Source organism: Acanthochromis polyacanthus, chromosome 5 (genome assembly GCF_021347895.1).
Source record: "Acanthochromis polyacanthus isolate Apoly-LR-REF ecotype Palm Island chromosome 5, KAUST_Apoly_ChrSc, whole genome shotgun sequence".
NCBI lineage: Eukaryota > Metazoa > Chordata > Actinopteri > Pomacentridae > Acanthochromis > Acanthochromis polyacanthus.
The window spans coordinates 17,400,638-17,420,727 of record NC_067117.1 but is presented as its reverse complement, the minus strand read 5'-3'; the positions used below and the strand labels follow the sequence as shown (position 1 = coordinate 17,420,727).

Here is a 20,090-nt window from a genome sequence, read left to right as displayed (position 1 = left end):
ATTCCATTCCTCACTTTCTCTGCTTCCCACAAAGACACTGCGGTTGAAACTAAAAATTTCAAATTCAGTTTGCGCATGAAAGCCTGATTGATACAAGCTCTAACCAACAGTTGAACTCTGGAAAACATCAGTTGGGCTCTAATTTCAGGCACCATTATTGAGTAGGGATTGGTCCTGAGCCCTGGTACTACATGAGTGCTGAGGCAAAATTTGTAAATACGGAACTACCAATAAGCTCTGACGTAACAGTTCTCTGGATGGTACTTGTTAGAGTAAGAAGATTGTTGTGTTGCACATTTTGCCTCATCACATAAGATGTTTCAGATGTTTATTTGTCTGTTCTGCACCTTTGCTTTCTGAATGCGAAACTCTGACGGACGGAATGTCAGGTGTGTTGGGGGCGGAGCTTCTCTGTCACTGCAATGCAGTGTTGTGCACCAACACAAGTGACGAATGAGGAGAAATATGCATTTAAAAGTATTATTAAACTTCACTACAATTGATGCAGAAAATATTTGGTGCCACAAGAGTGACAAGTCATTTTTATGTCATAGCAGAAACAGGGATCAGTCTGTTGAAACATCGAGTAAAAATTAATCGCATACAGAGCTTGTAATTTATTCATTGATAACCAGGTTTGTTATGTTTGCTAGCGGGTTGAACATGAAGTTATCTAAATTATACGAACATAGGATTACAGGGTTCTCACCAGGATTTTTTTACAGCCCAATGACCGGTCCTCCCGCACGCGCATGTGCACGAGCCTTCATTAAATCTCGCGAGCGGCCGGCCCAGATGTCAGCCAATGAGCGTCACGCAGATGCTCCAAATGCTCGTGATTTAGGTCACTATTCACCATACATGGCATCACGGAAACAACCGAGACATGCTAATTGTAACCCCGAGATTGGAAGCGACTCTTAATTTTAGACGGGAACGGGTCAATTGACAGGAAAGTACAGCTGAGGTGGGAAGAAATGAATTAACCTAGATAGGCACCCAGTCGATAAAAACAAACGCACATGGCGTTATCTGTCAAAATAACAGCGTAGCAGCCCTAATCACAGCGTAATCTTTTAAACTGACAGCGTAACGGCCGGTTACGACAGCGTAACAGCCTGTTATGCTGAAATGCGCTGGCGAGAACCCTGGATTATATTTAGGTAAGAACTAAGTGTTCTCTAGCCATTTACACACACACTGTGACCGTGTGAATTCAGTCTGTAATTCAGAGCATCATCTGAGTTGTCATTCAGAATATCAATTTCTCTTTCAGAGCACAGAACAGCAAGATTTAGTTATTTGGATTCTACAGACAAACTCTGTTTTCCTCGCAAAACTATTAAAATCACACAGTAAAAATACTGTAAAAGGCCTGCAATAATTTTTAGCTCAGAAGTGAAAAATGTACTTATGTGTTCAAAGTGGAGCTTTATATTCTGATGGACAGTTTATTGAAACACAGTGGATAATGTTTTGTTTTTGGGTAAAACCTGTGACGCTGTCCAGTACTCTGATCATCCCATCAGCACAACATTAGTGTTTATATACATTTTAAGTCTTATACAATAAATATGAGGAAACAAACAAATTGTTAGTCTCTTTTTAAGCATTCTAGAAACATTCATAGAAACATTCTTCTGTGTTTGCGTTCTCCTTGCTACATTATTCAGTTTGTCCTGTTTTGTAGTTTTAATGTCTTCAATGTTTTTTATACACTGTAGAAAACAGTGGAAAGGAAGAAGGCGTGTGTTTAATTCATCTATCTTACAGCGGCATGTTCCCACTAAGGTTATACAAGTTAAAGTTAAAAAAAGTTCCCTGATGGTATCTCTTCTCTCCATTGTCTTGTTTTTCCTGTTAGTCTACCTTACTACCTTACGTCTCTAGAAGTTCCTTTTCTTTTTCTGATCATTTATGTTTCTTTCGTAAGCCCACACTAGAAATGACATTTTTGTTACGTAAGCCATTTTCCACTTCAAACATCTTGATAGTCAGGTTGTATAATAATTGAACGTACGCACTGTAGCATCTCAGTCAGCTATGTGATCACAGAACCGCTACCAGTGAAGTCTTTAAAGCAAATGTGGTCAAAGTGATAAAGCAATCAAAGACCAATGTGAAAGGGACAAAGAAACAATGGACTGACCCTTCAGTAGCTCGATATAATGCTTGCAAAATAAAAGCATATAAAATTAACCTGTTTTTAATAAACATGTCCCTGATCCCCACACTACTGTTGGAAAGCTCTTCTGCTGTGATTTGAGGCTGGCAAAGTGAGCTGTGGGCCTATTGAACTTGAAAATGCACAGCTAGATTTAAATGTGCTTTTTTCACTACTTTTTATTTTGCAAGACAGTTTTATTTTTTGTAAAAATGTCTAAGTGCCCAATAATTTTAGTTGATTTTTTTATTTTATTTTTTTAGACATGCTTATCTCTACTTACTTGGAAGCATCTTATTTAGTCATCTTCCTCTATAAGAACTATGGAACGACAGTGTAGTTTATTGACCAATAATGTTTGGAAATGGGGCTGAAGCCAATCACAGTTTACTGATCAGACTCAGCATTGGACTTGACAGTGTAGATGATGAACTGTTTGCATCCATAGCATTAAGATATTGTGTGCTTAGAAACAAGAAAAACATCCTGGTCTTGATGAGCTTCATGTGTTCTCTGAAAATGATTCGGCTACAGCAAATCAGATGTCAATCAAACTTCCATTTTTTTGATCATGACAGCTGGATGAGGAGAGACGAACAGTCGCACAGAATGAGTAGACACGACTGTCGGGTTTTAGCTACTGCCTACACGTTGCTGTTAGTAAACTCACTGTGTATCTCTTCCTCCCTGTTTTTTTTTTTTTTTTTTTTTTGCAGTGTAATCTTTTCCAGCTCTTTGTAAATGAACAGTTCTTGGTGGTTGAGTCTTGGTGATAAGATCTCATTTTGTAAGTATTGGTTTGCATCAACAGATGCTTCATTTGAAAAGGAAGCTTAAAATGTTCAAGTTGGGTTGTTTTTTTTTTTTTGTAAATCAAAGTAACACACCTCAGGTCTTGTTTTGTTGATTGGACTCCCAGTTTGCAAATGCCTATCGTCAGTTTAATTGTGCTGAGGTCATTAGGCTGTGGGTTCACATATTCAGTATAGACAAGGACAGTACGGTTATTTTTATTCAGTTAAAATAGATGATGTTTATTCATAATTCTTTTGAAGGTCTGACTATATTTTAAGGAAATTGTATACACAAATGCAGATAATAAGGATTCACTTATGCTTTCTGTCCACGTTACAATATGTAATAATGTCCAAAAATGTTGGGAGAGAGCTCTGATACTGCTGCTTGCATCTCCACAGGAACCACATTACAGCACTGCATGTAAACACATTGATTTCTCGTGTACCTTCCCAGTTCTGAGTAACCTGGCTTCTTACGAGCATGTAAACATACTGACAAATTTGTGTGCCAGACAGCAGACTGCATACTCATTGTCCGCTGGAATGAAGCCCACTGTTGTGCTGTAAACGTGGGCAGCGTTGGAATGTAATACACTACAAAATGGACGGACGATGGCTCTTTGTCAAAGCTACTTGACTGAATTCTTTCCATTGACTGACAGGGATATTTTAAGATTTTACTTGCCGGATTGCATTCTGTTTGGTAAAATTAATTCCATAAACAAACACGATTGGCTAATTGAATAATCAGTTGTCTCTGTTTGTCTTTTCTACACTACCATCACTACTTTCATACTTTTATAAGCCTCTGGTAAGAAGTATACACTCTTCTGTAATTGAGAACCTCTTTGAATCAACTATGAATCAGTTATTTTACACCTGTGATTAAAATTGTTGAATCACTTGCAAAAACTATAATGCAAATTTTGATTTCTAAATAACACCAAAAATGAAAGTTGCTTTGAAATGGAAGTTAGTTTGAATACATGTTATATTTACATCTTTGTAGTTTTTAAATGAGTTCTCAGGACAGCCTTGGTTCTTGTTTCTTATATTTGCTCTTTGAGACATACTCGAGCTCATAGTTCACAAGGCCTATATTTGACCAAGCAACTGTTTTTACTACTGTAAGGGAGGCAGCTAGTTTCCTGTGACAATCTCTGTGGCATTTGCTGTGTTATTTACAACTGGCAAGGTCATATAATGCATGACTCTGTCCATAGTAAATCCTACTGCTTACTAAATAGGGGTACCCAGTTTAAAAAAAAAAAAAAAAAAAGACTCATGCTAAGTAACTTACTGACAGCTTTAACTTATTTCACTTTTACTTGCATGACCAATATTGAGTATTCTACTCTAATTGTGGTAATGTGTAAATATCAATGCGTACAAACATTTTAGGCTTCAAAAAGTACAAGTGCTCATCACGAATAAGGGGTTATTTTAGAAAAAAGTTTCAAGTTAAAATCTACGTACAGTTGTCTTGTGTCTAACTTTGAACAAGTAAAATAACTTGTGTGTGCCCTAAATTTATTGGAAAAGATAAATATCTAAATTAATCCATTATGTGTTTCCTCAGTATTATGTAGATTAACATAATATTGGGTTCAAAAGGACAATACAAAAATAAAAGATGGCCAACAAAATGCATCCCTACAAAATTCCCAGTTTAAGCATTTCAGGCTGAAAATTAATTCCACAAAATCATAGTATTGTAAGTGTGGAAAAAATGCATAGAAACATTTGATAAATCATTTGAAATGAAACCTGTGCTTTTGAATACTGCACTGACTACATGTGACACACAGAGGGTGCTATATATTCATACAAGATGAGTTGGAAAAGCTGAAGTATCTTTTCAACATTCTGCCATCTGATGGCAGCACTGTACTTCTTTTGTCTTTGATTCTTAATACTAGCAATTATAGTAATAGTAGTGCTTTCCATTTTTCTATACTTTTCTTCCTTTTATCACTTACAGACATCATTTCATCACACACCTGATAATATCTGAGACAGTTACTTGGGCTCTACTTATCTCCTACTGCCAAATTGATTACTTTTAACATATTTTGTATGTATAATTGAGTTGATGATGCCTTACCTTGCCCACCTGTGTCTCTGTGATCAGATGCTGCAGGACTGTTCCAAGGCCCGCAGGGAAGTGGAGCTCCACTGGAGGGCGTCGCCTTGTTCCAACATTGTGCGCATCATTGATGTTTTTGAGAACCTCTATCAAGGCAGGAAGTGTCTTCTTATTGTGATGGAGTGGTGAGTAACCATGCATGCACAAGCACATGCACACACATTTTGGAACTCCCCTTTTTTTTTACTTTTTTTTAAAAATTGAAATTCAAGTAGTTCAAGTCAAATGAATAGCTTGAAGTGGTACAAAGGTAAGTGGTGAACTGCCTGAGATTTTGAAAAAAGGTAAGGTTACCCAAAGCTGAAAAATAATGTACATTTCAGAATTATACAAAAAGGCCTTTTTCCAGGGAACAAGAAATGAGTTATCAACTTAAAACTGTTCTGCAGCAATGGAGGCTGATCAAGCCTTGAAAGTTAGTGCTACCAAATCCTACAGGTGTCCCAACTTTTCTTGATTACTCACAACCCCTTCTGTCTGCATAAAAGTAGTGTTGGAACACACCATGGCACCATACCCTCCAGAGCAGTATTTGCACAGTGTGGTCCTGCAGAAAGTAGCATGTTATATGTGCTATGAAAATCGTGGTGAGAAGACTTAACTATAGAAGAGACACAGATCATCATAACACTTAAAAATGTAGGTCTTTCCTACGGAGAAATTACGAAGAAAGTCAATGTGTCAGTGAGTACGGTTTTCTTCACTATCAAAATGCACTCAGAAACTGTTGGAAACTCTGACAGGAAGAGGTCTGGAAGACCCAAAGCCACAACAGAATCAGAAGACAAGTTTAGAGTCAACAGCTTGGTGATTTACAGTTCACAGGACAACATCTTCAAGTACAGCTTAATAGTGGTCGTAGTAAGAAGTCTCAGTTTCAACCGTGAAGAGAAGACTTTGGAGTTGCAGGTTTGACAGGTCCAGTTGCAGCAAGAAAGTCCATTTGCTAAGATGTCAGAATAAGAAAAAGAGGCTTGCTTGGGCCATGAAACACCACCAGTGGACTACTGAAGACTGGTAGAAGATATTATGGACTGATGAATCAAAATTTGAAATCTTTGGTTCATCACCCAGGATCTTTGTATGATCTGGGGCTGTTTAACTGGATCCAGGGTCAGTGACTTGTACAGAGTGAGAGGTACACTGAACCAAAACAGCTACCACAATATTCTGCAGCGCCATGCAGTACCCTCTGGTATGTTCCTAGTTGGTCAGGGGTTCATCCTACAGCAAGATAATGACCCAAAACATCATTCCAGGCTATGCCAGAACTACCTTAGGGAAAAGAACAAGCTTGAAAACATGGAGTGGCAGCACAGTCTCCAGACTTAAACCCCAATGGAGCTGGTTTGGGATGAACTGGACAGAAGAGTGAAAGCAAAGCAACCTACAAGTGCCACACATTTATGGGAACTTCTGCTCCAGAGTTGGGAAGAACTTTCTGAAGAATATTTGATTTTTGTTGTGGAACGAATGCCACAAATGTTTTCAGCTGTTATATTCACCAAAGGTAGGTACTTTGAGTCAAAAGTTTAGAAAACATTTTGGCTTCTAAATTGTTTTTTTTTTTAAACTTCATTTAATTATTTGTTCTATGCTTTGATTTCAGAGTACAATGAGACATTAACATGCAGAATTTCCATTAAAAAAATTGAAAAATTGGGATGTTCTAAAACTTTTGACCGGTAGTGTATACTCAGTATAATACTTATCCATGTGTATTAGCAGACCGTAAATAAATGCAACTTATTGTCCTTCTGCCAAAAATTGTACCACAGAGGTGTTTGGAGGGCATTTCAGTGAAGGTAGCTTAGAAGAGGCTCAGCTTTCCAGAACGTGAAATGGTTCATGACCTTACGCTGAAAGAAAAGATAGCTGCCCAGAAAACTTTTTTCTTTTTTTTTTTTGGTTAATTGCCCGCTTAATTTTGAACCTTTGCAACTGGGGCATAATGTGTTATAAATGGCTATATCCCACTTGGCACTTTATTCTATTCTACTCTATTCATCATTTTATTTCAAATGCAGTGTGCTTAGGTAAGGAGCCTGAAGAACAAACAATGTTTAACTGTCCAATTACTTACCTTCTTGTGCATAGTTTCATTTTGACCAGGAAAGCATGTGCTAAGTGCCCAAGGCACAGCTTTTGCGATAGTAGTAATGCAGTACAGTAAGACTGCGTTTCGTTAACACAGAGATGAGAGACAACTATGACAAGAAAGAGATTTGACTCATCTGATTACAAAAAGTGCACTTGGTTATGAATGATCTGTGTTTCAAATCTATGGGAAATTCAGATAAAACAGGTCAATACAACAATAAACTTAATATCAGCTCACTATAAATAGGTGGTGCCCAAATAAGGTAACATTATTTTACTGTTTTCTTGCACTTTTTACTTTCGTAATTTATATGAAGAAATGTGTTTTTCATTAGGTTTAACTGGGTTTTTTTTCCTTCATGTGTTTCCTGTGATATTCATGTGAAAGTTCATGATTTAACACACTTCAGCAAGGTCAGTTATTGTAAAACTGTTGTTTATGACCTCAGCAGAAAATGACCCATTTCTTCTAAATGAGCTAAGTATATTTTCCTCACCTTTGCATTTCCATTTTCTAGCATGTTTAACCACCAACCCCTCCTCACCTTGTCACACGTGCATTCATTAGGTCTGTGGTTACCACTCTAGTGCACAGGATGGACTCGTCTGCCTACACACTCACATGCAAAAATGCTTCTTCTGATGACTAATTTCCCTGAGAAAATGAACTCAGCATTATTTGCCAATAAAAAAAGTTTTCTGGTGAAACTAAAATGTTTCCTCGAATATCACACTAGGAGAGACAGAAACACAGTTTGTTTCTTTGTTCTGTCTACCTGTCCTGAGTCACCGAGTCAGTCGTATGACCTATATTCTGCTGTGATGTCCCATTTTGTGTAAAAGGTCACTATGTCAGGTCATCATCATTTAGGAAATTCAGTGCTGGTCTGGTTTCTGGCCCTTCTTTTGTTAATGTATTAGTTGAAATGCACACGGTGTTGTTGTTAAACCTGGAATATTTGCGCACATTGCATATTCAAAGTAGTTATGGCAATGGTTCAGCAGCTCATTAAAGAATAGTACATAAGTGTAGAATGTACAGATGGTTAATATTACAGCTTTTTATTCATCATTAGAGCTTTAGATCATTTGACCAGATATAAACTTTTATTTATTATATATCCAATGTCAAAGATCAATATAATAAATGTGCAAAGGTTTATCAGAATGATAAAACATTTTTTACAGTTTTGGTATTGGAAAAAGAACACAGATGCTTGCTGGAGTTGTTTTTTAAATGATTCAATATCTCCATTTTATCATCCTTGCTGGTGAGACGTCTGTATATGAGATGTGAAAGAGGGCAGATTGGAAATTTGTAGCGCGTTGCATTTTTCTGCTGAGATGGTGTGAGATGCACTTTTAGTACTTCCGTGTTCATCAAAATCATTTAGTATCCATTCTGCTGAGAAATCACACTTCTCTCAAAATTTTGAGAAATGCAGAGGAAGAGGGTGGGGTTTAAGGGAACGTTTTTCATACCTTTGACCACATCACAAAAGACCAGAGTGAGATTCGTTTGCACGACCAAGGGATTGCCTCACTGCTCGAGGTTTCTCACATGAGCCATCATTTTTATATCTGAGCACCCACGGTCGATCGAGCTGCTGTCTGTTTCACACTATGCAAAATGCGATGATTGATTATGAGAAGTTAGAAGTGTGCTGTGGTTTAGTAGGGCTGTCCCGCAGCTCGCAGTTTGCAGATCCTGCTCTCCCATTAACACCGGCGTCCCTGAAGAATCAGTCTGTGCTATCATACGCTTTTCGATGCTCGCAAAATTGGTATTGATGGTTGGACCTGAGTCATACTGAGCATAAACTAGACTAAATGAAACTTATCAAGCAAGCTTAGCATGAGTTTCTCATACTCAATAGATGTAAAGTTAGCAGCCATCCGTTCTGCATTTGACAGTACTTGCTTACCTCAGTTCCATTTTTTAATTTAAATTTTCTACTTTATTTACCTTTGTTTTATGGTTGTAACATTGCAGAGATATAATCATAAACTACTCAGATGCCAGTAGTACTTTATGAAATGTCATTTAAATGTAGATATTTTTTTCATACAGCAGCTGACCCCAAAAATAACACAAGTATGCAACTTGTGAAATTTGTTGAAAACATGAAAGCTGCCCAAGACAACAGTGACTGTTTAAGACCAAAATTCATATCTTAGCAGCTGGAGAGAACAACCAACATTACAAGGACCAAAATCACTGGGGAGATAACTTTGATTCATTGAAAATGCCAAGACTTTCTGATTTCTAAAAAAAAAATGCATAAAAAGCTAAGTGTGGAAATCCCTTTCCGTCCTAATGTCCAGTCAGCTTTTTGTGTGATTGAGGGAAATAAAATGGCTACAAGTTATATCATCATTGTTTCAAGTCCTTTGACCAGCTGGCTATTTATGCATTTTCTCTGAAATGGCTTTAACAAGTGTTTTTGTAATCATATCCATGCAGTTTGATGCGTTCTGTGTACAAGACTTTCCAAGTGCCAACATGCTTTAATTATACCTTGACTGTTTTATACAATACAATAACTTTATTAACTTGTTTTAAATGACGTAACAGAATTTGGTTGTTGTGTGAGGGAGTCAAACATCTGTACAAAAACTATGTTTCTGCCTTCTTTTAAATCTTTATAGAATACTGCTTTTGATGTGTTCTCTTTTCCAAAATACATTGCCAGTAACTACTGCTCATATGTCTCATACACTCAACCAGCATGAAGTATCAAATCATGAAAACTGCATCACACATTTGATATCTGATTTCCTTGGATTAATTGATTATCTTTGCTATTGTTTTGTGTATATTTTTCTGTTTTTCTGCTATACAGACAACGTAATGTATCCTTGCCTCAGAGGAAACCATGTAATAGTAAACAGTGTAGTCAGTCGCAATATTCTTTGAACACACGTGCTAGTTCTCTGGTGCTCACTGAAGTCTTCAGTCTTTGTTCTGACCACATTAGAACAATTGTGTGATCAGTGTGAAAAACAGTTACACAACTGAGTACCTGCCTCACTGTTGGAGGTTTCTGAAATTGTAATTACTTGGATATCAAAATACAGTAGAAAGCTTCATACATAGACTGAAGTTAAGTACCAGACCATAGCGGTGTCGCTTCTGTGCTTTTTATGGTCTTCAAAACATCTGTGCTATGTTGGAGCACAGTTAAACTAGATTTTACGTCAGTTATTTTGGCTTGAGTACTTTACTTTGACGCAATTTTTTGTTATCATACAATGGTTATCAGTTTTAGATGAAGTAATAGTTTATTTACTGGAAACTTTCTTTACGAAAAATGGTCCTCCTCAGGCCTGTTTCTGTTTGGTATCTCTACTAGTGCCGTTGCAACACCACTCCACTATTGATGTTTGACTCCTTAAATATCTTTATTAGGCTGCACATATTATAAATTAGAATTTACACAAAGAATGCATCTACTTAAAATAATATGATCCTAATATATTTTTTTTTAATTTTTTTTTGACCAGCATGGATGGTGGTGAGCTTTTTAGTCGAATCCAAGACAGAGGAGACCAAGCCTTCACAGAGAGAGGTAACAACTTGATGTTGTACTGTACTGCAATATTTTGATATCTGATTTTGTAGTGCACTGATTCAGTTACCACTGTATCTACACAAACACAGACTGCCGCCTGCTAAATATATAGACCGCTTTTAGTTTCAACAACGTCAGTAAGTCTTTATGTGATACTCACATTTGCTGCACCTTAAGAGAAGAGTTGAGATATCTGGCCATTACGTCTCACAGTGCAGCACTTGTAATCTGTTAAACGTGCTTCTTATCTCTTTACTTTAGAGGCTTCTGACATCATGAAGAGCATAGGGGAGGCCATTCAATTTCTTCATGCAATCAACATTGCCCACAGAGATGTCAAGGTTTGTGTCACAACTTAGTATTTATATACGAATAAACCAGAAATTTACACTTTATTTCTTGAGAAATTAAAGCAAAATGATCATTGGATAAGTCACAGCTGCGGTTACTAACAGGATAATTTATTTTCTTTTTGCGTGAATCTTCGATACTCCTCGCAGCCAGAGAATTTACTGTATTCCTCGAAGCGACCCAGTGCCCTGCTAAAACTCACAGACTTTGGCTTTGCCAAGGAGACCACTTCACACAACTCCTTAGCTACTCCTTGCTACACACCCTACTATGTTGGTAAGGACCTGTTTTTGCATGTAATTTTCTCTCTCTGCTTATTTTTATTAGTAAGTGGTTCTAAAATGACAACACATTGATTTCACCTACTGACCGTTTTCTTTTATTCCTCCCTGACTTTGTTCAGCTCCAGAAGTTCTGGGCCCAGAAAAATATGACAAGTCATGTGACATGTGGTCATTGGGTGTGATCATGTATATCCTGTAAGTCAGCCTTCTCGGATCTAACTGATCCTTTCATGTATGATTTGTTGTTATTGCAATCTAATATTGCCGTTTAAAACCCTCGACAGGCTGTGTGGGTACCCTCCGTTTTATTCTAACCACGGTCTAGCCATTTCTCCTGGGATGAAGAAGAGAATCAGGATGGGCCAGTATGAGTTTCCCAACCCTGAATGGTCTGATGTATCAGAGGAAGGTAAGACTATGAACTGCTGCAGTGTACTGTAGGAAGTTGTTTATTTAGATGTATTTGCTCTGTTTGTGTAAATGAAAACTGGAGGTGTTGATTTGAAATGTGGTACTTTGTTGAGAGTTAACCTTTGTCCTAAAACTGTTTTAAGAAACCAAATTTACAATGGATCATTTGGTTTACACAAAGTCATCACATTTAAAGCAAGAAAAGCACTCAGAGAGCGCAGTACTCCCCTAAAGCTGCTCAGTCGTTGTCAGATTTCCGACGGATTAAATCTTTAAAAAAAAAAAAAAAAAAAAAAAAAAAAAGTCGTGGTTCACAGCGGTCAGTTTGCAGTAGGATTGCAATCGTGATCATCAGCAGGCAGCTGACGTAGTGTTCACTTGTTGTCATAGTTACAGTGATGCTGTGCCGCTATCTCACAATAATACAGAAATCTATCCATACAATAAGCTGCATCACTGCCAAAATCTAATCACTTTGTCCTTGTGTCATTTCCGACTTTTCCTAAAAATTTTATCGAAATCTGTTAGTCTGTCTTTAAGTACCGTTGCTAACAGACAAACCAACGCCAATCGTCACAAAACTCTGCCACGTTCCTTGGCGGAGTATCTGATATCTCAAAATTTGTATCATTTTAAAAAACTTTCACAGAGGTTAGAATAAGTTTCATGATGGTGTCATTGTTTCATAAACTCCTGCAGGTATCCTTTATGTAGCATCTCACCTATACATGACAAACAGCCTGGTCTTTACTCTCTGATCAAGAAATTGAAACTGATGAAGGTTTTTCACCTCTAATTTGTTACTTTCATTCACATTCGCTGCAATTGAAAGTGAAGTCCTATTTTCTGACTAATGCACTGGTTTTAAAGAGAAAATACAAGTTAGATGGTGACGGTATACACCTACCCAGTTTATCTCTGACAGGGGAGTGTACGTGTTTGTGTCAAACTACAAAATGGATGGTTGTGCTGTTCTTACTGCAATACTCTATTCAAGAACCATTACAGTCTGTACTGTTGATTTTCTAAGTAAGATTTCTCAATAGTAAAAGGACAAGGCAATAATTTAGAGAAATTTGCAACAGATAAGGCAGCCTCTCACAGATCAGTCTAAATTGCAGTTTCAAAACTCCCTCACCTCTCTTTTCCTATTCACATTATCTAGAAGTATAGGAAGTGTTCTATAGAAAATGGGGCACTGTGAACCCTGTCTGTTAGTAGATAGCTCTTCATATATGGACATATGCTGTGTCTCTATGCTAATAAATGCTAACATAACAAAAGTATAGTATATTTTATCACCTTCATGCAGGGCCAAAGGTCTCTGTCTTTAACAAGCTGTTGTTGAATGTGTCTATAATTTTTATGCACTTTTCTCATTTTGTCATATTTTTGATGGAAGACTTCTGAAAAGTACTTGTACTAGCGTGATTTCTTTAACGCAATTCTTTTTGAATCTTGTTTGAAGCCAAACAACTGATTAGGACCCTCCTAAAGACTGAACCAACCCAAAGGATGACCATCACAGAGTTCATGAATCATCCATGGATCAATGTAAGCATTTCTATACACATTACATGTACTTTCTTGTCTTGACTTTCTTGTGTCGGCTGTGGCGGCCCATGTGATCACACTAAAGTACAATTGGGATGTCACTCTGTGTGTCGTCTCAAAGCAATCAATGGAAGTTCCCCAGACACCACTTCACACCAGTCGGGTTCTGAAGGAGGAGAAGGACACATGGGAGGATGTTAAGGTTGGATATCTGGTTCTCTTTGTACCATACGGACATTTTCATGATCATCAAATGAAAAAAAAAAATGTTTTGGCGTGTGTATCTATCACCTATTGTGATCACATGAAATATATTTATTAGCTAATTGATTTACACCATATTCCCAATGTAGGTTAGTTATTTAATTTTGACTACGACTACATTAAGTCATCCACTGCAGGCATTTGGCTTTTCAGTATAGTTTCTTCTTTACATATTTAATTGAGAAATCAGAATTACTGTACTTGAACTGGAAATTTATTTATTTCCAATTTGTGAGATCAGCAAGCTAATGACTTCTTTGTGTGCTTCACTTTATCCATGTACAGTGAATTGTTGTGTTCAGTGTGATAAATAATTCATTGTTGGGTTTTTTGTTCAACAAATATTTTTAATAATGTCATGTTTAAAGTAGGGCTGGACCCGAATATCCGAATATTCGTTCGCTATGGCACTATCCAGATATTAATTTTGGTATTGTCTCCTGGCAGTAGCTTCATGTAGGGCGGATGTCGTGCTTTGACACGTGCTCTCTTACCTCTATGAGCCTTCCAGTATGATTTTATATTGTCTATTTGAAAACGGCAGATCTTGGTGGACAGAGCAAGTAGCCTCATGGTCTTCTTTTCCTATTTTTTTTTTTTTTTTAGGAGGAAATGACGAGTGCCTTGGCAACAATGAGGGTTGACTATGAGCAAATCAAAATCAAGACCATCGATGACTCGACCAATCCACTGCTAACGAAAAGGAGGAAGAAAGCCAGTAATGCCATGGCGGACCCAAAGTCTGCCGCCCACTGAAAGATGTACGCATGCATGCACATACAAACACAGGTTGCGAAAAGGAAGCAATAATTTGTCGACACAAGTCGCATTGCATGGATTTTGTCGGTGTTTTATTTTTCATGACAAATTCTAATGTTTTGTAAGAGTGTTTTGTTTTTATTACTTTTACCATTTTAACAAGCTCGTCACTCTGCTCCGGCAGAGAGGATGATTATTTGTGTTTTTACACCACTGAAGAGATTATCAACTATAGAAAAGGGGAGGACAGGGAATCGGTGAGATCTCTTTCCTCTTCTTTCCCAAATATCAGGTTGTGTACTCAGAGGGGCTTGAATGTTGGAATAGGACATGGAGCCTTAGCATTAGCAGTAGTTATCTCGTACCCTGCAGCCCTACTCTAGCCCCAAACTTCTGAATGTTAAATGAAATGGCTAAATCCCAAAAATATAAACAAGGGAAGGTTTCTTTTTACATACATGCAAAGTAAGCAGATGTATTTTGAACTGACATGTGGAATGTAAGGACTCTTGTCCCCGACTGTTGGAATTAGCTGGAAATGGTTGCTAATTTCTGTGACTTGGACTGGGACTGTCTGTCAGGTTCAGTTTGTGTTTGTGAATGTTGAACAGAGGCCTATGCACTCACTCAAGGGCCGTGTGCCATTCTGACAGAACACCTCACTCGTGGCCCCTCTCTCCTACCTTAATCTACGCTTGTTTTTCAGGTACATAGTTTTAGGGCAGAGAAAAAAAAAGCCACGTTTGAAAACAGAAACTGGCCCATCTTTCTCCTGCATGTAGCTCATAGGAGAGTAGGAGGCAACTGATACTGTATTTTTCATGGTCTTCATGAACGTTTTAGCATAGGCCTTACTGAGTATTGCTAAATCAGCAAATGGCTTTTAACCCCTGCCGACCATTTGGTTCAAGCTTTTACCAATGTTATGCTTCCAAATTTAAAACATTGCCACATTATTTCATGTTAATGCTATGCAGATGTGTTTGTCAGCTTGAAGTACTACTAGAATCTTTTTGTTAGCGGTTTCTGTTTGCAAATACGTCAGAGATGCAGGGCAACAGTAGGGAGTGTTTGTGTATGTTTATGTAAGCAGTAGCATCCCCTTGAGAGTACACAGTGCAGACTGGTCATGTAGAGTTACTGTTGTTGCACCAACTCAATTGTAGGCAAGCTCAGCCTTTGGCCAATTTGGCACAATGCCAGCGTTCTCCAACAATCATTCATATGCCCTGAAGGATTGATAGAAAGTAGGAACGTACTGAAGAGCTGCTCCTCATCCCAGAGGACTGTCTGACATACCACCAGCAAGCTGTCATCACATTCAGAGCGGGGAAATGTTTTCTGTCTCTTTAGTGTTTGTTTTTGCACAAAGGACACTTCTCAGTTTGGTTGGGATCATGGAGAATGATCGATGACTTGGTCACTTTGATTCCCTTAATTCTGTAAAGTCACATCCACGTTTCTTTTCACATCACACCTACAGTCTTTCAGTAAGTACAAATGCTTCTTGAGTGTTTATGAAAAGTCTTTTTTTGGGTCCCTCTCAACACAATTTTTTTTGTAATGGAAGCACAGATGTGTCTCTGTTTTCCTGTCATTGAGTCTGTTCAGCTCCACCTGCCGTACTTTTGTCTGCTTCGGCTTTGGATTAAAAAAAACAGAAAAAACAAAATGCTGTTTTATCTTCTTTTCTGAATTTGAAATCTGTTTTGAAAGACAAACAAAATATCCATTCCACTTATAGAGGCAACGTACTTTACAAATATATAATGAATGATATAGAGATCGGAAGTGCTGAATTTCTATATAACAGTCTTAAAATCTTCAGTAATTCCTGTTGGAAAACTTCTATTGAATTTCAAACTTTTGGTAGAATTTTCACCTTTAGCAGTCTGGTGATGTTATAGCATCTAGTTTTAACTCTATTATAACAATCCTTACAATGAATGACATACTGAATTATCAGTACAGATGTCAGTACAGTACGGAGTATCTTTAAAGTGTTTTCTTCATATTTGACCTCTGCTTCCACATTTACAGACTTTTTCAGCTCAGACATCTCTCTAGTTGTGACTCAGGTTGTTGGGTCGGTTTGGGATTTGTGGGTTTGACACTCAACTTGTGACAAACCTCTCGTCTTTACTAGCATGAGTGACTCCTGGAATACACGCATTTGCGTAGCTGACAGCACAGTGGCATTGAGTCAACACGGACATTTGCCAACACTGGTGTGTTCAGAGCGGTTTCCCGCCAGTGCACATGGTTATTTCTCTTCAGGTAGGCTCTGAGCTTCCAGCTCTGAGTGTCACGAAACCCACAGTCATCTCTGTCAGTCTGTGTCTGCCAGGTAAGTGAGAATGGGGGTTAATGGGGCTTGAGGGGAGTTCCGTAAGAGGTTCTACCCCCTTACAATACCCGCAGTCAACCTCAGGACACCTACCCAGCTCACTTTTCGTAAAAAGAGGAAGGGCCCTGCTCTCATTGTGTTCAGGACACGGGGGGGACCTGAATACAAGATTTAAAACTCAAGGTCATGTTTCAGCTGAATTAAACTATAGAGGCTCATGGTCTGTGTGGTTTCTGAAGTGATCCTCTCAACAGTTAAGAATGGAGGATTTTCAACATCAAAGGTTGGTTGAGTTTTCAGTGTTGTTTTTCACAATTATGAGAATGGGTGACATTCGTCTTTGTAGTTGTGACCCCATAATGTCACTTTTTATAGGTGTGAGAGGAAGGTGGAGGTTGAAGACTTCTCAGCTGAGGTGATGAGACAGTGCTTTGAAGTGGCATCATATCCTCCTTCTCACACACACACTTCCTCTCACCAGACAGAGCTGACTGACCTGCCCCAGATAAGGAGGTGGTTACTTCAGCATAAAGGCCACAGCTCTGGGTGAAGACATGATCAAATGGAAAGCCTTCCTGTGTCAGTTTTACATATGCAACAGCATTTGCTTTCACGTGTGCTGGAAATCCGACTGTTCTTACTGTAAAGTGCAGCTGTGGGTATATGTTGTGGTTTGTGGCTTTTTCTGTTCATGTCTTAGCTGATTACTTTAAAAACGTGCCCCTTGTGTAGAAAGGCATTCTTCAGTGTCTTCCAAGAAAAATGAAAGAGGAAATGTAGATTTACATGCAGTAAATGCTTTCAGAAATAATGGTCATGAGTAGATTTTATCAGTTAACAAAAAGAAAAATCTAAATTGGTGTAATCAGCCTTTCCCATTAAAACGGCTTCAGTTGTCCAAGGTCCACTTAAGTCTTTTTCAAGATACTTAGCTTTAAATATGCGTCTTCAGTAAATTTAGGCTGTCTCTGTGTTTTCTGTCTCTGTGTAATCCCAGACTCACTCCATGAGGCTCCATCAGGACTCTGTAGAGGCAGACCTTTTGCAGGACTCCTTGTTCTTGCTGCTGTATGGTGTGGTCTGTATATTTGGGGCTGTTGTGTAGAATGAATTTGGCTCCTATCAAATGATAAAAATCTAAACTTCTAAAACCTTTGCACTTTACTAAATACACTCACCGGCCAATTTATTATTAACACCTGCTTAATTGCTTGTAAATAGATGATAGAAAAGCAACAGTAACTCGGATAACCACTTGTTACTACCATGAAATGCAGAATACTATCTCTGAACACGCAAAACGTCCAACCTTAAAGACAATGTGCTACAGCAGCAGAAGACCACACCGGGTGCCACTCCTGTCCGTTAAGAACAGGAAACGGAGGCTACAGTTCACATAGGCTCATATTGGACAATAGTAGATTGTAAAAATGTTGCCTTATCTGATGGGTCTTAATTTCAGCTGCAACATTCAGACGGTAGGGTCAGAATTTGTTTTTAGTAACATGGCATGGATCCATTCTGCTTTGTATCAACGGTTCAGGCTGGTGTCATGGTGTAGGGGGTATTTTCTTGGCACACTTTGGGCCGTTTAGTACCAACTGAGCATCATTTAAATGCCATCACCTACCTGAGTATTGTTTCTAACCACGACCATCTCTGTAATGACCACAGTGTACCAACTTCTGATGGCTACTCCCAGGAGGATCATACACCATGTCACAAAGCTCAATCTCAAACTGGTTTCTTGAACAGGCCCTGCGACAGACTGGTGACCTGTCCGGGGTGTCCCCTGCCTTCGCCCGAGTCAGCTGGGGTGGGCTCCGGCGACCCTAGTGAGGATGAAGCGGTGTATAGAGAATGGATGGATGGATGGATGGTTTCTTGAACATGATAATGAGTTCACTGTACTCAATGGCCTCCGCAATCACCAGATCTCAATCCAGTAGAGCACCTCTGGGATGTGGTAGAGTGGGAGATTATTATCAACAGTCAACACATCTGCAGCAACTGCATGATGCTATCATGTCAATATGGACCAAAATCTCTAAGGAATATTTCTAACGCCTTCTTGAAAATATGTCACGAAGAATTAAGGCAGAGCTGAAGGCAAAAGAAGGTTCAACCTTGTACCAGCAAGGTGTACCTAATAAAGTGACCAGTGAGTGTACATTCATTTACTATAAAAAGTATTTGCCCTTCCTTGAAAGTTTCTCCCTTTTGTTGCTTTTCCAATGTACTGAAGGTCACACAGTTAGTGAATGGAGATCAAATGAGAGCAGAAAATGTGTCTCAAGAAGCTTTAGTATAAAGACACCTTCATGTGGAAGGTCCAGTCACTGTTCAGTCAGTACTCCTAGTTATGAGTACGCCACGAAGACTACTTTTTATAGGCACTGTACATTCTGTATATACAATTATGCTGTTGGACACCGATTAACTCTCTGGACCGTGCACTATTTTTCCAAACATTTGCTGTTGTTTAACAGATAACTGGCCCCATGTCATTTTCCAGCCATTTTGACACTTGTGTTAGAGTCCACAAACAGGCATGAATATGTGAAAACACAAAACGGATCACTCACACACATCAGCGCCAAACTGTGACTAAAGAGACTTTTCATTTCAACACTCAGTATGGCCATGTCCGTGCACAGGAAGTACCCAGAGTTCCAGTCGTTACACAATGATGGACGTTGACTTCTGTTTATAAGCTGATGCTGTTGTTAAATACGACGCTGTGACGATCTTGAGTAGACAGACGACAGACAGATATAAGTAGGCGTTATTGTGCTTTTACTCATGATGGCATGCCATGAAGTGGAACTGATGATACAAGTCGTTGTTAGTAGTAGTAGAAAGTTTTAGAAACCTGTAAGTTTAAATACTTTCCCTGCTTCAAGGCAACAAAACATCTCATTCCTTCAACTGCTTTACCTCTCTGGTGATCTGCTCTTTATGAAGGCATCTGCCCCAATATTCAAGATGTTTGACTGATTATTGTTAGTCTTTTAATCTTGTGCACCACTGTACTCTGCACATTACTGTACAGCAGTAGTGTGAAAATGACTGCCTCTAGTTTCTCTCACCCTGCCTTGAAGCCATTGCTGCCTGAACAGAAGCGTCCACTCATTACAAAACAGACAGAAATCATCCTCATCAGTTCACAAACGAGTCGGTGAAAAAGTCACCGCTTTTTCGAGGAGACTGAAATCTAAATCGACATTTGTTAAAAACATTTTGAAAGGACTGAACACAGCTGTGGTTAAGGAGAGCTGCTATCAACACTGGTCAAAATGAAACAGCCATGCTCCGCCAGAAGAATGTTTTGAATATCTTTT

At 38.6% G+C, this 20,090-nt stretch overlaps 1 protein-coding gene across 1 annotated transcript in view; it reads left to right on the top strand.

Annotated features, from left to right (window-relative positions):
- Window positions 1-16,074, top strand: part of mapkapk2a (MAPK activated protein kinase 2a) — a 31,911-nt gene extending 15,837 nt beyond the window's left edge. Inside the window, exons 2-10 of the mRNA XM_022197295.2 lie at window positions 5,093-5,232; window positions 10,712-10,776; window positions 11,041-11,120; window positions 11,280-11,406; window positions 11,534-11,609; window positions 11,699-11,823; window positions 13,294-13,379; window positions 13,501-13,581; window positions 14,250-16,074. Of these exons, the coding sequence (XP_022052987.1) occupies window positions 5,093-5,232; window positions 10,712-10,776; window positions 11,041-11,120; window positions 11,280-11,406; window positions 11,534-11,609; window positions 11,699-11,823; window positions 13,294-13,379; window positions 13,501-13,581; window positions 14,250-14,399 (930 nt within the window). The 3' untranslated portion in view covers window positions 14,400-16,074. The remainder of the gene's footprint in view (window positions 1-5,092; window positions 5,233-10,711; window positions 10,777-11,040; window positions 11,121-11,279; window positions 11,407-11,533; window positions 11,610-11,698; window positions 11,824-13,293; window positions 13,380-13,500; window positions 13,582-14,249) is intronic.
- The last annotated feature ends 4,016 nt before the right edge of the window (window positions 16,075-20,090 follow it).